This window comes from Misgurnus anguillicaudatus, chromosome 22 (genome assembly GCF_027580225.2).
Source record: "Misgurnus anguillicaudatus chromosome 22, ASM2758022v2, whole genome shotgun sequence".
Classification (NCBI taxonomy): Eukaryota; Metazoa; Chordata; class Actinopteri; order Cypriniformes; family Cobitidae; genus Misgurnus; species Misgurnus anguillicaudatus.
The window spans coordinates 38,673,069-38,695,526 of NC_073358.2; the positions used below are offsets into that span (position 1 = coordinate 38,673,069).

Sequence of the window (22,458 nt, forward strand, 5' to 3'; positions counted from 1 at the left end):
AAAGACCTTCTGAGTGTAATCGATGTGATTTTGTAAGAAAGATCCGGTGAGAATAGACTCTTGCAAGAACCGTGCGTTGTCAGTTTTTTTGAGTTACAGATAGGGATAACTCAATATCCTCTTATCATATATCTGCCATTTCTTTATAAAATCCTTGGTTTAGACATTTCCTATTTATGACTGGTGTTGTTTTAGTCTCTTCTGTTTGTCTCCACGCTCGTCACTACACATCACCAAACTCTCTGGTGAAAGAACTTCTGTGAAGGATGGATGCACTGTTTGGGCTTACAGGTAGTGGACCCTGTTTTCTACCATTACAAAGCTTGGAAGAGCCAGGACATTTTCTAAAGTAACCTAAATTGTGTTTGTCTGAAAGATGATGTACATAATGCATTTCGGATTGCTTGAGGGTAAGGAAATTACGGGGTAATTTTCATTTTTCGCTAACCTATCCCTTTTTAGTATTAAAGGTAAAAACAACTTGTATGTAGTTGATGGAAAAGTACAATATTGTGCATCAGAATGTAGTTTAGTAAATGTTTGGCAAATAATTTTTTTTTTGCCTCTGCTCATGTCTATAAGTTTACCACAATGCTAAACTCTCATGATAAAGGCCACATGAAATCTGATTTGATTAATCAGATTGTTCAGTGAGTGTGATTTTAAACCCCACATGGATGAGGTTGGGTTTGGTCTTAAAAATTATAAGGATTTAATTTGGCTTTTTGACTACTAAATGGATACTACTTTAAAAACTAAAAGGATTTGAGTCCGATACATCAAAATAATAAAAAAAATTCTGCCTGTCTGAACAATATCTAACACACAGTATTTACTTTAATACAGTATAGTGCTTCACAAAATGAATTTGCTCTGTCAAATCAGAAAGGCATTCAAAATGTGTCTTTTGAGAAAAAGTTTGCCGTGCTATAAAAACTCGAACTTTAGCAGACACTTAAACTTGATTGTCTTGCAAACCAGTGGCAATGTAATACAGTCTCTGCAGAGACACTAATACTGATTTATTCGGCAAGGCGAGGTATATTAGACCCGACACCAAACCTGCAGCCCTTTTGTAAGCAGTGCAGTGCAACCTCCATCTTTCACAAAAATGTTTTACTGAACCTCAGCCAGATACTCTTTGCATTTGAGATAGCCTCAGGGACATTGTGTGTTTGTGAATGTGTGTGTTTAAGCAGACAGGAAACGGGGCAGTTTTAGGATGACCCAGATCCAGCACTGCTGATGAGATCATCTTGTCATTTTGCCTTAATGTCATGATTACGTTCACTGAATGTGTGTGAATGCAGATATACACACACACAGTCACTAACACTTCACTGTCATTTTAGAATAGAAAGAAATGAAGAGAAATAACACTTGAAAAGGATGATCTTTTGCTTTTCTTCTTTACCTGAGTTGTCATCTCTTAGCAGACTGGATCTGTAGAAAGGTATGGTTAGACTAAGAGGGATGAGAGAGATGTTATGGATAGTCTCCACCTTGTGTTCATAGTTCTTTATTGCAGCAATTAAACACCATGCAAGTGACTTTCATACCTTAGGCTAACATAGTGAATATAATTCAACTCTTTAACCATTTTCAGGCCAAGGACCCCTTAATGGATAGAGAGGAGGAGCAGGGACCACCAGTACATAAAAATTAAGACTGTAGCCTAATATGTAAATCCAAAGATTTGAAAATAATCACTTTTGGTAAACACAGTTAATATTGTTAACATACTACCTAACATTGTAATTTTACTAAATAGATTTTATCATGAGAACTTTATGCCCATCATTTAAATCATGTTTGAAGTTTACATTTAGCCTATTATGGCATTTTTGTTTGATGACTAATTTATGAAAAAAAATCAAACAATATTCGAATATCACCATGGACCCCCAAGAGGCCCAGGACCTCCTGTTGAAGACCAGTGCTTTGTAGCAGTGATTTTTGATGGCAAGGACCCCCATATGATGAATGCGAGGGACCCCTTTCCTAAAATATGTATCCATATTTTTTATGAAGAAACATTTAAACTAAATAAATGTAATTAGATAAATAGTAATAGTGACAGCAAATTGTTTACAATCTTAAATAATTGGCTACACATAGACTTTTCACAATTTTCTGCTTTGTCTTTTTTCCTCTTTAAATTTTATGGGACCCTTTGGGGAACCTTCTGGGAGTCCCCATATCCCAGTTTAAAAACTCCTTCTTTAGAGTCTTTAGCTGTTTAGGGGTCTGTGTGACCCCTAATTGGGATATGTCAGTTATTATTTAAAGGGGACATATCATGAAAATCTGCCTTTTTCCATGTTTAAGTGCTATAATTGGGTCCCCAGCGCTTCTATCAACCTAGAAAATGTAACTTAGTTTTGGTAAACCATTCTCTGCAAGCATATGAAAAAAATAGGTCATTGAAATTTGGCTCCCCTTGTGATGTCAGAAGGGGATAATACCACCCCTTAATCTATACTATGCCATTTAGTGCAGAGATCAGCTGATCTGCATTTAAAAGGACACATCCAAAACGGCACACTTTTGCTCACAACTACAAGTGAAAATTTTTAAGATGGTATAATAAATTATCTATATGGTATTTTGAGCTAGAACCTCACATATGTACTCTAGGGACACCAAAGCTTTTTTTACATTTTTAAAAAGTCTTGTGAAATGTCCCCTTTAAAACAAAAATGTATGCGTTATATAAAATTGCAAAAATATTTTACCTTTCATAAATGCTAAATTTGAGCTAAAAAAATTCCCAATTTTATAGCATTAAAATTGTACAAAGGTAAGGTGCACACAATGCCTTATTCATGTCGTGCAAAGGCAATACTGAATAGAGTTTAAGTGTATAATGTGGAGATTGTTTTGAAGCAAATTCATTTCTGCTGCAGATTTGTTTTACAGCCACAGCTGTGTCTGAGTTATTACAAACCATTTCTAATTTGTTCCTCAAAAGCTCTCAGGAAAAAGTAACACACACATTTACACACACACACCAGCTGTTTAGAGGTCAAGGTAACCTACTTACGTGTGTGGGTTTATGTGCGTAGATCTGTGTCCTATAAAAGCGTTAGTGTGTGTGTGTTTGTCCTAGTAAATGTAGGTGTGTGTTTTCTCTAGAGATATCCTGCCCAGTAGAGTACATGGCCATATATAGCTGCTCTCGCAAGAGATGGCCACAGAGAAAAATATTTGGTTTATGAAGCTTTAGCTTTGAATGGCCTCAAATCCACAAGATATGAATGGATTTGAATAAAGCGGCATTCAAAGATCTGTTTTTCTGTAGCTGTAAGCTCTCTATCAATATATTCTCTATATCTTCCTTTGCATATTCAATGTGAGAATTTTTTTGCATGCACAATATGTTCAAGATGGTCACAATAACACATATGCTACAAAATAAACATGCATTTTTATAATTACACTAGATAAGGGAAAAATCGGTAGCATATGTTTGAAGATTTGATTTTAAAGGTGCATTGTGTAACTTTTAGAAGGATCTCTTAACAGAAAAGCAATATAAAATACATAACTATATTATCAGTGGTGTATAAAGACCTTACATAATGAACTGTATTGGTTTTGTTACCTTAGAATGAACCATTTTTATCTACATACGCCGCAGGTCCCCTTACATGGTAGTTGGTGCCATTTTTCTACAGTAGCCCTAAATGGACAAACTTTTCTATATAGTGTAATGTTGAGCGATATGCCCCATTTTGAGATTGTCCTATCGTCAGCATGTGAGATCACGGTTACATGATAGTATTGGGGGGCAGGGCAGTAGTTTACTTATTTGTTCATTTTTTACTTAATTATGACAAGTCACTTAAAGGGACATTCTACTTTTTTTGAAAATATGCTTATTTTACAGCTCCCCTAGAGTTAAACATTTGATTCTTACCATTTTGGAATCCATTCAGCTGATTTCTAGGTCTGGCGCTAGCACTTATAGCATAGCTTAGCACAATCCATTCAATCTGATTAGACAATTAGCATCGCGCAAAAAAAAACAGATATTTTAATTTATTCCTATTTAAACCTTCACTCTTCTGTAGTTACATTGTGTACGAAGACCGACGGAAAATTAAAAGTTGCTGACGCGTCAAAGAAACCGCTTTTGATAAAAGAGACACTAGCATTCACAAAATACACGCAAGACACTCCCTTAAGTCTGATTACGCATGAGATTATGTGAGTATCTGGCAAACGTGAGCATCTCTTTTATCATAAACCCTTTAGACGCATCTGCATGAGGAACTTATTTTGACAAGACACGTGATGCACACAGGATCTTTCAATGCGCAGAACACATATTTTAAAATTACGAAACACATACATGACGGGCTACATACATGCTGTGAAGAACTTCGCATCGAGCGCCGTCGAATAAAGTCGTCACCGCCCGCCACTGATTAGCAATATGTCTGACAATCATTGATACACGATACTATTGTCTCTCGGCACAACCCTAATAAAGTGCATTTTATTACTATGTTGTTTCGATGACAATGACATGTTTGTCCTATGGCGGCTACCGGTGCTTTTCTATGCGTTTCGAAAAGAAGGTGTGAGCCCTATATGCCGCTAAAAATCTACACAGTGGACTTTTAATGCCAAACTCATTTAAAGTATGCTTAAACAATTATCCAACCTTATAATAGCCATTCCTGGAAATTACATTATAGTAAGAAGGACACGCGTGACTGTATGTACAGATATGTATTTATGTACAAAGCTCTCACTCTTTTGTACTATACAGTATATACATAGGTCTACATGGAGACTTTTCTTTAAACCTAATTGTCTGAGTACAAGGGCTTTGAAAAAAAACTCTCAATTACTTATAAAATGTGACCTTGGATGCATTGTAAGTCGCTTTCGATAAAAGCTTCAGCCAAATGCATAAATGTATTTTACTATGGTTCTGAAGATTATTTTCATAGTTATCCCTCTGCATACAACCTGTAAATGATGTCCTTGTAGTTGTATGCACATTGCCCATTAAATTTATATCTCCGACACTGGCCTTCAAGACAATATCGCCATAAACATTCACCAACTCCATGTGCCATATCATAATTTACGCTCGGTGTACGAATAAATTGGGTCTAGGATATTTAGTTCATTGAGTAACTTAAGCTTGAAAGTCTTTGATTTTAGTTTAGGTTCCTTGACCATTTGCCCACTCCATATAATTGATAATACAGTCAACAAATGTTGGCAAGTTTGTATTATATGCTTGTGAAAGCTAATATATGTGGAAGATAACTCTTTTCTCTGTCTCTCTATGCATCCATTTATTTGAACTCCTCTCTCCTTTCAGCGTTCAAAGATCGCCGTCTATGAAAAGATGTGGTCTTATATGAAGTCTGCCGAGCCGTCTGTGTTTGTGAAAACGACCCCGGATGGAGTGGCTCGTGTGCGCAAGTCAAAGGGAAAGTTTGCGTTCCTGCTCGAGTCCACGATGAACGAATACATCGAGCAAAGAAAGCCATGTGACACTATGAAGGTGGGAGGGAACCTGGACTCCAAGGGCTACGGCGTGGCCACGCCCAAAGGGTCGGCATTGGGGTGGGTGGAATAATATAACAATTTTCTCTGTTGTTATAGTATTCCACCTACCCTGATTCCACCATCTCTCTTTCTCTCTGCATCTCTTTCTGCTTCATGTTTTTTCTTCCTTTTTCCATCCTTCTCACTTTTTTCTACCTCAAACCCTTTAAAACTTTTGGCGTTTTCACTCTCTCTTTCTCTCTTTTGCGGTATGCGATAAGGTAACCTTGTCTTGTGCGTTCAAGTTTTATGTGTGATGTTAATGTATCTTCTGCAGAAATGACAATTAACCTGTTAATTTACTGTTTTTTTACATTGTGATGCCTGTTGCTGTTGATTTCCTACCCTGTTTTCATTTTCTCTTCTGTCCTTTGGTCTATGCTGATTGTCCTGTAAATGTTGTAGTTGTTACATTTTCTCTGCACTGGCGCTGTACTGCCTGCTACCATGCATTTGCTCTTTCTTCCCTTAAAATCTACCCCTGCATCTATCCCATAACTCACCTGCCATTTCTCTCTTTCCTCTCCTTCTATTTCTGTCCGTAAAATCAGCACCACATACACCTCTGCACACACGCTTCTGTCTGTACCTGGTATAGCTAACGCAGTTAACCAAACAAACAGCCCGACCGAATAACCACGGCCTGACCACGGCTTAACCGGTCTCTCCTCTTGTACTGACCCCTAACAAAGGCGACGACTAGTTGCTATTAGATTTCTCACGAACCTGTTCTTTTTCTCACGAGCTATGTTTTACCATTTGAAGAAGTGCAGTTAACCTGGCGGTGTTAAAGCTGAACGAGCAGGGCCTCCTGGACAAGCTGAAAAATAAATGGTGGTACGACAAGGGAGAATGCGGCAGCGGGGGAGGGGACTCGAAGGTCAGCCTCAATCGCACCCAGACAACCACATCATAGCTACAATAATCGGCAAGGCCGAGACCTAATGTGCGCCATCGTAATAGACTCTAATGATGTTTTGTAATGAGGCAAACTATCATCTGAGGTGACCCTTACTCGCTTAATGGAGGAGAGATAGCAGAGGAGGAGAGGAATAAAGGCTGGGTGGGCAGATGTGTGGTGCGTAGAGTCAAAGTCGGGGTCTCGAGGAGTGCAACTTACAGTAGCTTCTTGTATTTTCCTCATGGGTTTGTTTGGCATAGGAAACCATTTGTTTTAGTTGGAATAGGCTTGGACCTCTGTGGCTCTCCATTGATCTGTGTCATTTAGTCTGTACGAGGGCTGTAGGGATTCAAGGGCTATCAACAGAAAAACAAAATCCACTAGGCTTCTTGTGGACAGGTTGGAAATGTAGTGGACAGTGCAACAAATACAGCTGTGTAACACTAAGAGGCTGTTTACACTTGGCATTAATATGCGTTTTTATAGATCGGATCACAAGTGGACGTTAATGCCAGGTGTAAACGGTGTTCAAAACGTTTTGAGCTCGTCCACTTTCGACCACTTTCAACCACATTCAGAGCTAGTCGAAACCCCTTTCGATCGGATTGCTTTCGTAGTGTAAACGCACACGAATGTGTTCGAATAGCCACATGCAACCGCCTTCTCTCCGCACATTTATCTAATCTGAGGTACTGAGCACAATGTATTACGTTTTTTCTGACTTCTTGCGCAAACACACGGTGTACAGCGCTATTTTTAGCCTTTCATTAATAAAACTAAAGCGGCTAATCTCCGCAGTTTCATTTTGCAAGCGTTTGAAAGTTGCGCGATCCTATTTCATCAATTGCACTGAAAACTCAGAGCAAGCTCTAACATATACATGTACAAAACACTGTGCAGCATGTTTACTTACAACACAAGCAGCGGACTCCGACATGATATTAGTTCACATCCATATAAACTCATCATTACTCCCGCTCGCGTTTAAATGACAGCGGAGAGACTCGCCCGCCGTCTCGACAGACCACCCCCTCACAGTATTCAGGACAGAAGCGGTCGAAGGTGAACAGAAGAGACGGATTTAAATACCAGGTGTAAACGTGATGTGTCTCTCTCGTCCACTTGTGATCCGATCGATGAAAACACATCTTAATACCAAGTGTAAACAGCCCCTGAAGGGGGTCGAACACCGGACGAGAAGCGCAGCTCCACGTCGCGCCTAGGACAACTCGGAGCTTAGTCAGCAGTGTTGGGGAAAGTTACTTTTAAAAGTAATGCATTACAATATTAAGTTCCCAAAAAAGTAACAAATTGTGTTACTTAGTTACTTTTCATGGAAAGTAATACTTACGTTACGTTTAAGTTACTTTTGCGTTACTTTTTCTTACTTGGCTGAGGCTTGATCTCTTTCAGGCCTTGTAGGTGTTTTTATGACTGAGAAGTTCTGCATTCAGAAATTGCATATTTCCATCGCAAAAATGTCAAGTTCTGGCCTGCCATCTCCATTTCTGACTCAAACTGTTCCTGCTCAGGCATTCGTGCGTACGCATGTAGTCACGTAGAATTACGCACTCCGTTCAGTTTAATTCAGTGCATTATTAAATTTTTTAAATCACATTCATTAAACTGAAAAGTAACTCGCGTTACTTTTTTAAAAAAGTAACTCAAATATTAGTGTGTATATTTATAAAGTAATGTGCTACTTTACTTGTTACTTCAGAAAAGTAATATTATTACGTAATGCACGTTACTTGTAATGCGTTACCCTCAACACTGTTCAGCGTCTACTTCAAAATGTCTACGTTAGCAGCCATTGTTAATCACTAACGATTTGGGACAAATATGTTGTTACTTAGTTGATGTTAAACTATGTGAGTGGCAGGTATTTGCACAGTGTCCAGAATCATGGCGGACAAGCGCCGCCGGTGTGCGTACATTCATAGAAAATAACATGTTATTAGATTCATGGCGCGGCGCGGCACTGCGCTTCTCGTCCGGTGTGCGACCCCCTAAAGGCTGTTAAACAATAAATTCTTTAAAAGCCGTCAACTTTCTTTATAAATTATCTTCTAAATTGTAAAGAAAAAGTCAATGGAGCCTCTGATGGTGTGATTAAAAAGAGGAAAACGTCATCACAGGAAAACGCGAGATTTCTAATAAAAGACTCCATTCACAATTTCTCGCAAATTAAACAGCTGAAAGATTACATGTGGAGATCTGGTGCGTTTTTTTTTTATTAGCATACGAATGCACAGACGATCACAAAATAGCACAAACTCATCACATTCCCTTATGCATTACATCTGCAGTCACAACACATACTCGACACATACTCTGAATGAATTGATGGCCTTTTTCAGCCCCTGTGCCTGCAGAATGGTCACCCTGTGTTCAGCCTATCATGAGGGCCAGGCAGCCCCCCATCCCTGATTTGTGCTCGAAAACATGTTCATTTCAGTAATTGGCTTTCAGCCCTGAATGCCTCCTGTGCTCTGAGACCAAAATGGCCGCCTAGTCCAGACACTGATAAGTTGAGCATGCTGGGTAGAGGGTGTAAAGTCTGTTATGACATCACAACTGCATGTGTCTCATTTATTGATCCAAAATGCATGAATGGAGTTATTCAGCAATTCCGGCAATATACCATACAATAACTGTAGTGCACAGCGAAATACGCTAAACACCGAGAATATATTTACTTTAAAGGGACATTCCACTTTTTTTTAAAAATATGATCATTTTCCAGCTCCCCTAGAGTAAAACATTTGATTCTTACCGTTTTGGAATTCATTCAGCTGATCTCCAGGTATGGGGCTAGCACTTTTAGCATAGCTATTTAAAAAAAAAAAGTGGAATGTACCTTTAACGCTTTTATAAGAGCATGCAATTACTTTGGACATTTAAACCTGGCTATTCTACTGTAATAAGGATTTGCTAACGATCAAATTTGACATATGATAATCACAATGATTTACAGTAATAGTTAGATCTTCTGCAGCAGGTCACAGACAAGTTTGCTTATAAATTAAAGCCACAGTATGTAGATTTCCATCACTAGAGGTCGCTATTACACAATAACAAAGCTTGAGCTACAAGAACACTTAGGGTGCTTTCACACCTGCCTTATTTAGTTCGGTTAAATCGTACCAATGTTCGATAGCTCACATGGTGCGGTTCGTTTGGGCAGTTGAGAATGCAGCAATCGAACTTGGGTGCACACCAAAAGCAGACCAAACAAGCGGACCGAGACATCCTTGAAGAGGTGGTCTCGGTACGCTTTCAAACGAACTCTGGAGCGGTTTGTTTGTGGTGAGAAGGCGATCCGAGATCTAACAGACCTAACTGCAAAAGTACTGCACATTTTTTGGACTAAACCAGCTGCAGTAGTCAGCTGCGCTGTGCATTATGGGATAAGGCCAATGAGTGATGTTGATGTTATCACATAACTGCATTTTGGTTCATTTAACTGGTGCGGATCAGAGCAATCAGTGTGGTAAAAAAGGGACCAAACCTGCTAAAAAAGCTACGATGTATCGTTTTTTTGCTCTTGGCCAGGAGCAAATAAACCGAACTACAGATGTAAAAGCACCCTTAGAGATACTTAGAGATTAGTGAAAGAGTGCGGCTTCATGGTTTTTAAATATACTTTAAATGAATGAAAACTATTTTAGCCTATTTAAGTTACTCAGTCTACCAATTAAAATACTAAGATTAGACAAATAAAATATGAATTCTAATATTTCATTGGAGGACAGGTTCGGTGTTTTGCATTTGAAGCCCTGTTTTCGGATTGTTTATGATGAAATAGAACGGTCTTGACTAAAATTTGAACATATGATGCTGGCCCGACAATTTTTGGTTTCTGTTATATCATCCCCTACCTCTACAATGGCTGCATAAGTGCACTGGAACAATCCTTCCTAAAATGCATTAAACTTTCGTTTACAAAGACGTGAAACTCACCGAGTGGTCGGGGGTGTTCACTGATGTGCTCACACGGGAGGTCGCTGCAAAAGATGCTTTCCAACAGCTGTTTTAGCATTCGTTGTAAACTTGTGGACCTATTTTTCCAAACGCCTCACACCCGTATATTCTTCCGTTGAGAGCTTGAATAATAGACACTCCAGCCCAGTTGGTGGCGATAATCCACCTTTGCCAATTGCAAGAATACAAACAACTCCATTTCCGTTCCCGGCGCGGAGTAATACCGTACCTCACAGCACGTCTAACACAAATCAATGGAGTTTGACAAATACTATGATAGAACCTGTTGGAAGGCATCTTTTGCGGCGATTTTTGTGTGGGCATGTCGGTGGGCGCCCCTGGCCACTCGGTGGGTTTCGCGTCTTTGTGGATGAAAGTTTGGTGCATTTTGGGAGGGATTGTTCTAGTGCACCTGTGCGGCCGGTGTGGGGGTGGGGGGTGATGCGGCGAACACCCGAGAATTCTCGGGCCAGCATCACGTGTCCGGATTTCGGTCAAAACCGTTCTATTTTATCATAAGCAATCTGAAAACAGGGCTTTAAATGTGAAATACCAACCTTGTCCTTTAATAGCTCAAATAGAATCATAATTGACTCAGGTCTGGGGGGGGCAATGCCCCCCTGCCACCCCCCACACTCCGCCTATGCCCATAAACGGCTCTCTTTTTTAAAGATATTTTTCACCAGGTAAAACTTTTCAATGTCTTGCAGCCTGGCTTGTGTGACGGTGGTAAGTATGGTATATTTGCTATGCTGAATTACAACTCATATCATTTAGCAGAAGGAAAATAAATTGAGTTTCCCAGCAGTCCTGCTGATGACATACCAACATCTTACAAACCAAAACGGCCATTCATTCTTAGTGAACAGTACCGTTTGCCGCTAGGACAGTCAAGGGTGTTTTTCCGACAAAAAAGATGTATGTTTTTGTAGAGAGCATTTTGTATTAGATGTTCATGTCTGTACAGTACAGCACATCCGTGAAGGGTCTGCGTTTCTGTTTGTAAGATGTTTGGCTTCAGCCCTCACCCATCACAGATTGGTTCTCCCGTTGACTTGCTGATCGATCCAGCTTGCTGCACACTGGTCCTTTTTTTTAAATAGACACAATAACAGTATCAAAATTCAATGCTTTTTTGTAATTATGCTATGTTTGGATTTGTTATGGTGACTCTCTCTGCCTCTGTTGGAACAGTGAGTGCCGATTACTCAAAGCGATAACAGTAGGTAGCACTACCAGGTCTAAGGTCAAAGGTAACACACTAAAAGGCTAGCCTTGCCTGCTTTCCCTCTCTATTTCTCTCTCTCTCTCTCTCTCTCTCGCTCTTGCTATCTTTCTCTCTGTGGTATCAACAGCACAAGGCCAGGTGTCCTACAGTATCGCTTTGGTTAACAAATATTGGGTAGGTTTAAGTTTTAATAACATAAAATAACATAATGGTGCCATGTTATTTATGTTATTTCCCCTCGTGAAGGGCTCCTGTAAGCCTTGCAGTGTTGAAACTCAGTGAACAAGGCATCTTAGACAAGCTGAAAAACAAGTGGTGGTACGATAAGGGTGAATGTGGGACCAAAGACTCTGGGAGTAAGGTTAGTCTGTTTACTTGTTTACTTATGCTCTGTAACAAACAAACAACTACCTTCATATACCACAAACAACCAGCTCAGAGCCCCAGTATCATTTACTGGCTTTAATGGATTTGGCTCTTTGACACTTTCCTACGAGATCATCTTTACGTTTGCACTAATCATACATCATCATATAGCACACAACACTATACAGTAACGGTAGAAACACAATGATAACTCGCACATAAAAAGAGATACTTCAAAACTTTTAATGAAGTAATCCATCATCATTTTAATGATGTGGTAGTTAAGTTATACATTCATAGCAGTAATATAGCAGTTAAGTATTTGATTAGATACATATTTTTAGATTGATCTCTTCTGCCGCTGTGACATGGCCTAATTCTCCATATTGTTGATTAGTTTAGTGATTCATTTCTGAATTGTGTGTTAAGATCTGGTTCTTTAATGTTGCGATGGGTGAGAAATAAATTCTTTGCCTTCTCTCGCCGTCCCTAAGCAACAGCCATAGACATTAATCATGAGAATGAAATTATAATACAAGCACATTCGCTTGTAGTCGTTCAGACAATTATCGCATAACGCTAATGATGGTAAGAAGTCTGAATGGGATATACGAAGACGTACAGCACATCTTCACTCAACACAAATGAATCCAAATCACGACTGATTTCAGGGACACGTCCTTAGTATTTATGGATGAGCAAACATCTCCAGTGGTTCAAAAATTGTCCCAATTCAGGGCTGTTTGCTTTTTTTAAGCTGCACGGTGCCCCCTACAGGAAACCTAATTTTTCCCTTCGTGGCATCAGCTAATGAAAAGCGAATGCAGGAGACTTGAATGAACATAAAAGACGATTGTGTTATCGCACCTCCAAATGTAACCCAGTCTCATAAATAAGTTAATTACCTCTAAAAACATGTCCCATACGCACAACAGCTCCATTATGAGACTATACATCTACTGTATATTGGCCGGTAACCACGGTAACCGTTTTGCATTCAAGACAGTATTGCAACACTCACAGCCCTACACTGTTGCTATGGTGCCCTTTCACGGGCCTATAGTGAAGAGAGGCTGGTTGTGTGTGTGTGTACTGATTTTGGGAGACCATGTCACAGCAGCAGAACTGACTCCTGTTGAGGCTTGTCTGTGTTTTGGGGTGTGGCGTTGGTCGCATGCAGGTGTCTGTTAGTGAGTTTTGGGGGCTGTGAGGCTTGCAGAAGTGGTTCAGAGAGGGGAATTGCCATAGTAACATTAATATTCCTCCCCTTCTCCTCCTCGATTGCTCTGTTAAGATGGCAGACCGAAGAAGCCCCCGAGGATCTGACTGTAGATCTCTGATGGCAGCCTATTTGTCATGTTACTGTACTGACTCTACTTCACCTCTAGAGGGGGCAACAGGCTCAGATCTGGCTTATCACTTTTGTGCGTGCGTGCGTGCGTGCGTGTGTGTGTGTGTGAGTGTGAGATTAAGCCCAGAACTGGCCACTTAAGTGACTCCTATAGGAATATGTGGAGAGAGAAATAACTTCTGTCTCTCTTGAGCTGCCTGAGGTTTTAATCCATCAGCTTTAACCTTTGACCCCTGGGCACACCTTTTAATGATTTGATGTTTTTTTAAGCATCAACTTTTATTGCACTCGTTCCCTCAAAGCGAATTCGTTCTGTGTGTAAATGGGCTTGCATGACTATTCATTTTTATTGTCGACTAGTCGGTGGGTCATTGTTTGAATTATGTAAATGACTCAACATTCGCCGTGCAGTTTCAGCAGACCTTGCTATTTCTGGCGAGTCCAATGCTGCAGCGCGTTCGCTGTTTCTGAGAAACGAGAGTAAATCTCTATTGCCAGATTCTTGCTGCAACACTGTTTTGTCCCACCCACTTAAAGTTTCTTTCAGTCATTGATATTTGTTTCCGAGCAGAGTCTTTGTGAACTTAAACCACACTGATTTGATGTCTGCATACAGTAATTCTCCCTATCCACCTGTTTCTTGACGTAAATGTGGGGCCGCCATCTTTCGGCTTTCCGGTTTATGACTTTCGGTGAGCCACTAAAGCTAATTGCAGTCTATTGCGAAGGACACAAGTGTGCTGTTTTGACTGGCTGTTTAATGTTAATTATGAAATCTAAGAAGACCGACATAATTTGTGCAGTTAGGGGTTGCTATAATAGCGGAAACAAACGCAGTAAATCTCTACAAAACATTTTTTTAACCGCATGCACAAGAACTGAATGTGTATGTGGCGCACATGCACTCCTGATCTGTATTTACAAATCCATCCAGTAAAACCTTTAATAGAAACTACCAGTAAACAATAAATACAATAATTGTTTAAAAACAACTAATATTATGCTGATAAAAATATGCTGATTTATTTATTCTGCTACTATATATTATTACAAAAATGCGATTACAGTACAGAATATATACGGCATAATCTGCTTAATGTTTATAATAGTTCTTAATGTGGTTGCGCATACTTTTGTTATGTTTTAAATGAAAAAGCAAATACTTTAAAAAGTAAGCAAATAATTTTATAAGCTAGTGCGTAAGAAGCGATGTGATAATATTTTCATAAAACGAAAACAATACTCAACACATGTAGTAGTTTAATATGTTTATTATGGTTTGTTCAAATAACTTACAATGTGTTGAATGATACTGCTGACTGTGTCGGACCGCATGAAGCTCGACGTGTCGCCATAAACTAGTCCATTCAAAATTGCTGTTTTAAAAAAACCTCACACCAGAGGAACAGTTGTGGCATTTTAAACCAGACCCTGAAAAGTTAAAAACACAAAGTCCTGGTAAATTCCATGTACAAACACTCGACTGACTTTCCCATTGTAAAGATACTGGTATGTCTCTGTGCTTTTATATTTGCGCATTGAAGACCCGTCACCTCCGATCAACAACACAAAATATTTGAAGATATCTTCATATATCAAGCCACTTCTTAATTTCATCCTCAAACTGGTTCATATGGCAGGTGTAGTAAACATTAACTGTTTAAATCATGTTTTATGCGTGCTCCCACTACACTGTTTTCTACCGGCTGGACCCCGAAGTCTCGGACCGGAAAGGAAATGCGACGTCACATCACTTACTTCCGCGTTCGAGAAACGGGTGGATATTACTTATATATTTGAATAGTAAGAGTATTATCGAACATCACCAGAGGAATGTATGGAGGAATATTCCTCCTTTTCCCACCAAGTGCAAATAAAATCACGTGATCCTCGACTAGTCGACACCAAGCCATCGACTTGACTGGTAGAAAGAAAGTGTGAATACGCTACTGTGTGACTGTATGAGTGTTATTGGGTGCATGCTGGGTAGTGAAAGCATGCAAATATTTAAGCTCCTCTATTTAAGTCATTATATAGAAGTTTGTTGTGCATTTTATTGTGTCTGTGTACTAACTCTCTCCCCGCCCCCCGCAGGATAAGACCAGCGCGCTGAGTCTGAGTAACGTGGCTGGCGTGTTTTATATTCTGGTGGGGGGTCTGGGTCTCGCCATGACTGTAGCACTGGTGGAGTTCTGCTACAAGTCGCACCAGGAGACCAAACGCCTCAAACTCGTCAAAAATGCCCAGAACTTCAAACCAGCTCCTCCATCCGCTGCACAGAGTTTTACTACATACAGAGAGGGATATAATGTCTATGGAACAGAGAGCGTCAAGATATAATGGTTTGTCTAGAATTGTTTTTAATGTACAAATTATACAATTTGTTAAAGAGCCTATATTATGCAAAATCAAGGTGTTTGGACATAAATGTGTGTTGGCAGTGTGTGAACACAACCACCCTACAAGTTAAAAAAAACTAACCACTCCTCATTTTTTAATCACTGTTAAGACATGCTTTTTTATTCTCTTGTTAATGTGATGTCACACTGATAAAGCAAATTTTGCAGGAGCGCTCTGAGCACCTGAAGTTTTAAAAAAGTCAACTCTGAGCGGAAAAGCGGCCAACGTCATTTGCGTTTTTCCATTATCCAATCAATTGCCTTTTGTTGTGGTGACAGAAGTTTACAGTGGCTCGGATTAACTGGAGATTGCATTCACTCACTGTGTGTTTGTGTACCTCTCACCCTCAATCAAGTTCAGACCAAGTGCCCATCACAGCAAGTTCCTGCTCATATGACAGTTAACAGCAAACCAAAGTTAAAGAGCTCTCACGGTTCAATATTTGATTGACAAGGCACCTGCCTCAATGGTTGCCTAGCAGTATAAAATAAAGCACCGCACTGCTCTTTTCTCAATCAATCAAATAAAGGCTGTGCTGTCCGCCTCACGTTTTCAATCATTTAAAACGCGTTTGGTGTGATCGGCTGCTTACATAAGAGAAATAAAATGCAGAAAACAGAAAATATATTATTATTATTAACTATATTTTACTGCGTCTACAGGACATTAATTTGATGTAATATGATAGATGACAAGTATTAAATTAAAACAGACATGCCTTCATGGAAATGGCCCTTACAAAGATTATTTGTAGTGCTGGGCAAAGATTTATCGCGATTAATCGCATACAAAATAAAAGTGATTTTTTTTGCATAATATATGAGTGTATTATGTATATATAAATACACACACATTCATCATGTATGTATTTAAGAAACATTTACATGTGTATATATATTTATATTTGTATATATTCGATATATACATTTAAAAGATTTCTGAAATGAGGTTTGTGCGTGTGTGTGTGTGTGTGTGTGGTTAAATATACATAATAATTGCACACGGTACACGCACATATATTATGCAAGGGGCGCTTTTATTTTGTATGCGATTAATCTTTGCCCAGCACTAATTATTTGTATATGCCTGTGAAAACCCAGCTAAAGGTCATTTTATTTGAGATTTACATTAAATCATCCATATTGTAAAGATCATTTTGTGAATATATCCTTGATATTTTTCATATTGACTAAGTAAGCCCAGATTGAAATTAAACTGAAATCAATGAGTGAAATCAAACTTTAATGCTCCTCATAACTGGATTATATGAGACTTTAATCTGGATTATGAGACTTCAGCCTGGATTTCTCATGCAGGGTCACATTTAAGAACAGGCGTTAAACTTGTGCTACACAGAGAATATTAATGCCTTAGAACTGCAACATTTATAGAAAATTAGCAGTAATACCATAAAATGTACATAAGCATACATACATACTGATAAAAGATGATTAAAAAGGATTCTATCATGTATTTTTGTTAATTTTGTAATGTTTTGATTTTCCATTTTTTCGTGGCCATTTAAATTACATTTTTGCTGCTGCACCTTTAACCCATCAACTGGCGCTTTCCTGTGAGCGGAACACCTACGTTTACTTCAGTATTTTTCATGTAAATTTTAATCTATCACGACAAACTAAATATTGTTGAAAAGGTCTAAGAATGTAGTTTTTGTATTTCAAAACGTTTTAGCAGTAATAATAATGCATTAACTGTAACTTATTAATTTGTGACAAGAGTATGCAGCAAACCAACACAAACCTCCGGTCTTTTGATAATTTAATGTATTAAAGGAACACGCCCAGATTTTGGGAATTTAGCTTATTCACCGTATCCCCCAGAGTTAGATAAGTCCATACATACCTTTCTTATCTCTGTGTGTGCTGTAACTCTGTCTGACGCAGCCCCCGCTCGCTTAGCTTAGCACAAAGACTGGAAGTAAATAGCTTCAGCTAGCATACTGCTCCCAATGAGTGACAAAATAACGCGAACATTTTCCTATTTATGTGTTGTGATTTGTATAGTCACACCGTGTACAAATAAAAAGGTGATATGAGACACAGCTATCTTTTAACAGTATACATACTGGGAACTATATTCTCAGAAGGCGAAGCACTGCTACTTGGGCGGAGTGATTTGCTCGCAGCACCCAAGAAGCCCCTGGTGAGAAGCAGAGAGTTCGGTCAGAGTTGTGCCCAAGTAGTTATAATGTTTGCGTTGTTTTTTCGCTTGTTGGGAGCAGTGTGCTAGCTGAAGCTGTTTGCTTCCGGTCTTTGTGCTGGGCTGGGCTGGCGGGTGCTGCGTCGGACAGAGTTGCGGCGCGCACGAGATGAGAGGGGTACTTGTTGACTTGTCTAACTCTGGGGGATACTGTGAATAAGCTAAATTCCCAAAATGTGGGGTGTTCCTTTGAAAATAATACTATATTGCATTTATATTTATTACAAATAAATGTAAACTGCTATTAAAAATATATATTTTCACCTCCAGACACTTCTGTACATTTTTTTAAAGCAAGACCAAATTAGGCTGCTAGACAAAAAAGCGCCAATTATAATAATTTCAAGGTGTATAGGTCATGAAAACTCCAGAATGTTTTTATAAATACTTTCTGCAAAAGACCAACTCATTAACTCATTAAAAAATGATGAAAATAAAGCATAATGATGGATGTCAGAGATGTGGTTGAGTTCTGCGGTAAGTAAAGTTTACCATTTTACTAAAGCTGTTGTAACACACAAAAAAAGGTTTTGCAAGAAATCACTCATGTCTTTGGTATACCCCCCCCTCTCAAAATAAAACAAAAATCAGAATCAACAGTTATCAGAATGCCTCCTGATGTTCTGGTTGGCTGGTATGTGATTTAGGGGATGAAGGGGTGGGGTCAGTTATTATGGAGCTATTTAGGCATGGCGGTAGTTAGCAAAATAGCAAACATTGCTTACAGCAGTTTTAAAATGTCTTCTATTCAGTCACTGTGATTTTTCTCATTCTCAGATTGGAATTCTGTCCCTGGCCGAACATAACGTATGTGGCATTGGATAGATTCTCTGTCTGACTGCACTTCCCTTTAGAGAGTGGACACACTGTCATTCAAACCTCTTCAGAACACTATTTTTCTCTTCATTGACCACAACCTGAACCAATAATCAAGCGACGGACTATCGGATTGAGCAACCCACCGACCCTCTCTCAGTGCCTTACTAAACCAGTGGCAGAACATCAAAATATGCAGGCCATCTCACCAAAGTCCTGGTGATGGCATGCTGGGTGCTGGGTCTGAATTTAAATGAATCTGATTAGGAGAGGGAAAAAAGACAAAGGAGGGAGTGAGACACACACACAGAGAGAGAGAAGGTTTGATTTGGTTTATCTCATGCTCTGTGATGACATGAGTGACAGCCAGCTTGTCTCCATGACAACTCACACCAGAAGGGATATCTGCTGAAAAAATGTATGCAAACCGTAGAAAACATTTTTTAATGAGTTTGTTTGTTCATTTGTCGAAAAGCTGTCCTGTGATTTAGTGTTCCTAACATTATGATGTCATGAATAATTTTAGATCTATTCCGGCATCTATTGTCAATATTTTGTCCTCTTCACAATTTACATAATTCTTCACAGTGTTTTTACTTTGGTTTAGAGAGAGTGTTGTACTGTACGTGCATGTGTGCGTGTGTGTGCGTGAGAGAAAATTACGCAGTCTTCCTCCTGTAAACCAGGGTGTGGGACTTTAAATTTACTTTATATTGTAAAAGAGAGATATTAACAACAGCACATTCAACAAGCGTTAAACAAACAGATTTTTCACTATCGTAGTTGAGAGGTAACTGTTTTCCAATTTAGATAAGTTCAGTAAGATTACATTTAAATCCATCTTGAATAGTTTGTTATCATTTAAAGTTGAATTATTTTAATTTACAATACTACATTACGATGATGACTAGGGGAAAATACAATTTCTGTTCATCAAAAAAAAGAAAACATGACTCTTTAGTTTTATAAATCCAGATGACGACACAACTGTATGTTTAAAATGTTTAACATTTCTTTAGGTGGTCAAATGCACATTTTTTAAAGGGTTTTATATAACTGATTTTTGTTTAATTTCTAAGTAAAGTTGCATGTGGTGATAAAAAACAGCTTTCTATTAACGAGACCTTCCCGGCCCACCCTAATTTAGCCCTGACCTGCTCCTTTGATACCCCCTCCCTTTAAACCTCTGCTGTTCCTTCATCCCTGATTCAGTTAAACAAATAAATAAAGAGACAGAATAAAAGAACAAAACGATCGAGATATTCAAAAGACAACAATATCTTCTTCTTGCATGACTGCATCCAACTATTAAACATTTGAGTTTATTTTGTAAATAAAAGCAGATTTAAGACATCAAATCTGACTGATGTGTGATTTCTGTTTTAATGTATGTACAAAAGATAGTATTTAAAGTATGTTGACCCAAATATTTATTTATTTTCACATCTCACTTAATAGTCATTTATTTATTTTATAAAAAAAGCTTTTGATAGAACACAAAATGTAATGGAAACAGGATGTTTAAAGGCGGAGTCCACAATGTTTGAAAAACGTATTGGAAAAGGAGACGGGCCGACTACCAAAACACACGTATAGCCAATCAAATCAAATGCCGGGTTGCGTATGTGTGGGGCGGGTCTATCAACAGAAGGTCCAGATTCTATTGGGGTAGGGGCGTGTTTGTTTGGGTGATTTCAAATATCAACATTGGCTTTCAAACATCGTGGACTCCGCCTTTAAGCTTTTTTTATCCTATAACAGTGGTTCTCAAACTGGGGGCCTGTGAGATGGTGCCAGGGGGCCCCAGTTTTATGTCTTTTTTTTTATAAAATACATACATTTATCATGAATTCTGTGTAATTAAGCCTAAAAAATAAAGCTACTAACACAGGGTTCCCACACCTTAGTTAACTTCAAATTCAAGGTCCTTTCAAGGACTTTCCAGGTCCAAATACCCTCAAATTTAAGGACAAAATGTGGGGACACATTTTAAGTGAGAGCAAGGTTACATCGGGCAGGGTTCTCACGGGTCCTTGAAATCCTTGAAAGTTTGTGAATCTGGGGTGGGGGATCAAGGCCCAGGGAAGTTTTTGAAAAATACATACATAGATAAAGGTCATTGAAACTGCTTGAATCTATTTTATGCAAGAAGTTTTCTGGGGAAAAAATCCATATTATTCCTTGTGTAGTGTAGGATAATATCATAAAAATTCTAGACCTTTTAAGCACATGTGCTAAACTGTTCGCTTTAAATGCTTATATCTTCTGTATGCAAATGTTGATTCATATTAAAATGCTTTTTTGCATAGTTGTGTTTGACAAATGAAAACGTCTCGGGTTACGCATGTAACTGTTGTTCCCTGAGAAGGGAACGAGGTGCTGCGTCTTCCTTGCCATACTTTCTGCGTCCCTGTAACGCCGTCTTTGGCAATATTTCAGGTAGCGATATACTTCCTGGCTTCCACGTCACCCTGTCTTTGTTGTTAAGCCTCACCATTGTTTGAAAATGATATACACCTTGAGACGCACTTACCTCTAGAGGCATCCCCAAAGTGTCACCTCAGTGACGCAGCGCGAGTTCCCTCAAAAGGAAACTGTAACAATGTATCTTAAAAGGTAACACGATATGTAACCTTGCTCTCACTTGAAATGTGTCCCATATTTAGTCCTTAAATTTGAGGCTATTGGACCTGGAAAGTCCTTGAAAGGTCCTTGAATTTGTAGTTAACTAAGGTGTGGGAACCCTGATCATGTTATCTTTTAAGATACATTGTTACGGTTCCCTTTTGAGGGAACTCGAGTTACGTCACTGTAGTGACAGTTTGGGAACGCCTCCAGGGTTGTGTCTGAATGTGTATATCAAATTCAAACAATTGTGAGGCTTAACGACAAAGACAGGGTGACGCGGGTGCCAGGAAGTATATCGCTATCTGAAATATTGGCGTTTCAGGGATGCAGGAAGTATGGCAACGGAGACGCAGCGTCTTGTTCCCTTCTCAGGGAACAACAGTTACAGAGACGTTTTCATGTGTCAAACACAACTATGCAAAAAAGCATTTTGGTATGAATCAGCATTTGCATACAGAAGATATAACCATTTAAAGTAAACAGTTTAACACGTGTGCTAGACTAGAAAGTCTAGAATTTTGTGATATTATCCTACACTACACAGGGTATAATATGGATTTTTTTTCAGTAAACTTCTTGCATAAAATAGATTCACGCACTTTCAATAACCTTTATCCATTTATGTATTTTTCAAAAAACTTTCAAGGATTTCCAGGACCCATGGGAACCCTGCAACAGCACTATGTATAATTTTAATGTTTTGTTTAATTAAAATGTTAAGTTTGTGAACTGTTTTTTGTCATAAATTTTCATTGGGAGGGCCGTGAAGGAATGCACTGTACACAAGGGGGGACGCACGCTGAAAAAGTTCGAGAACCACTATCCTATACAGTGCAGTCCTTTACCTTTTCAAAAAGTACACTTCTGTACCTAAAAATTATTGGTACATCCAAGGTACAAGGTGGAACCTTAGAGGTATATACTGGTACCTCAGTGTTACATATCTGCACCTAAATGGTACATATAAGGACCTATTTGAAAGGTACTGTCCTA

At 38.9% G+C, this 22,458-nt stretch overlaps 1 protein-coding gene across 8 annotated transcripts in view; it reads left to right on the top strand.

Annotated features, from left to right (window-relative positions):
- The window catches only part of gria3a (glutamate receptor, ionotropic, AMPA 3a), a 56,181-nt gene extending 35,991 nt beyond the window's left edge, over nucleotides 1-20,190 (top strand). For 3 of the 8 annotated variants that reach the window (XM_055198928.2, XM_055198932.2, XM_055198927.2), the window contains 6 exons: nucleotides 5,342-5,589; nucleotides 6,337-6,451; nucleotides 11,812-11,858; nucleotides 11,931-12,045; nucleotides 15,496-15,743; nucleotides 18,799-20,190. In XM_055198928.2, coding sequence (XP_055054903.2) covers nucleotides 5,342-5,589; nucleotides 6,337-6,451; nucleotides 11,812-11,858; nucleotides 11,931-12,045; nucleotides 15,496-15,741 — 771 coding nt within the window. In that variant the 3' untranslated portion in view covers nucleotides 15,742-15,743; nucleotides 18,799-20,190. Of the gene's footprint in view, nucleotides 1-5,341; nucleotides 5,590-5,976; nucleotides 6,475-11,811; nucleotides 11,859-11,930; nucleotides 12,046-15,495; nucleotides 15,744-18,798 lie in introns of those variants that run through there. The other 5 variants (XR_008642976.2, XM_055198931.2, XM_055198930.2 and 2 more) reach the window with 5 other exon arrangements.
- Nucleotides 20,191-22,458: the final 2,268 nt, after the last annotated feature.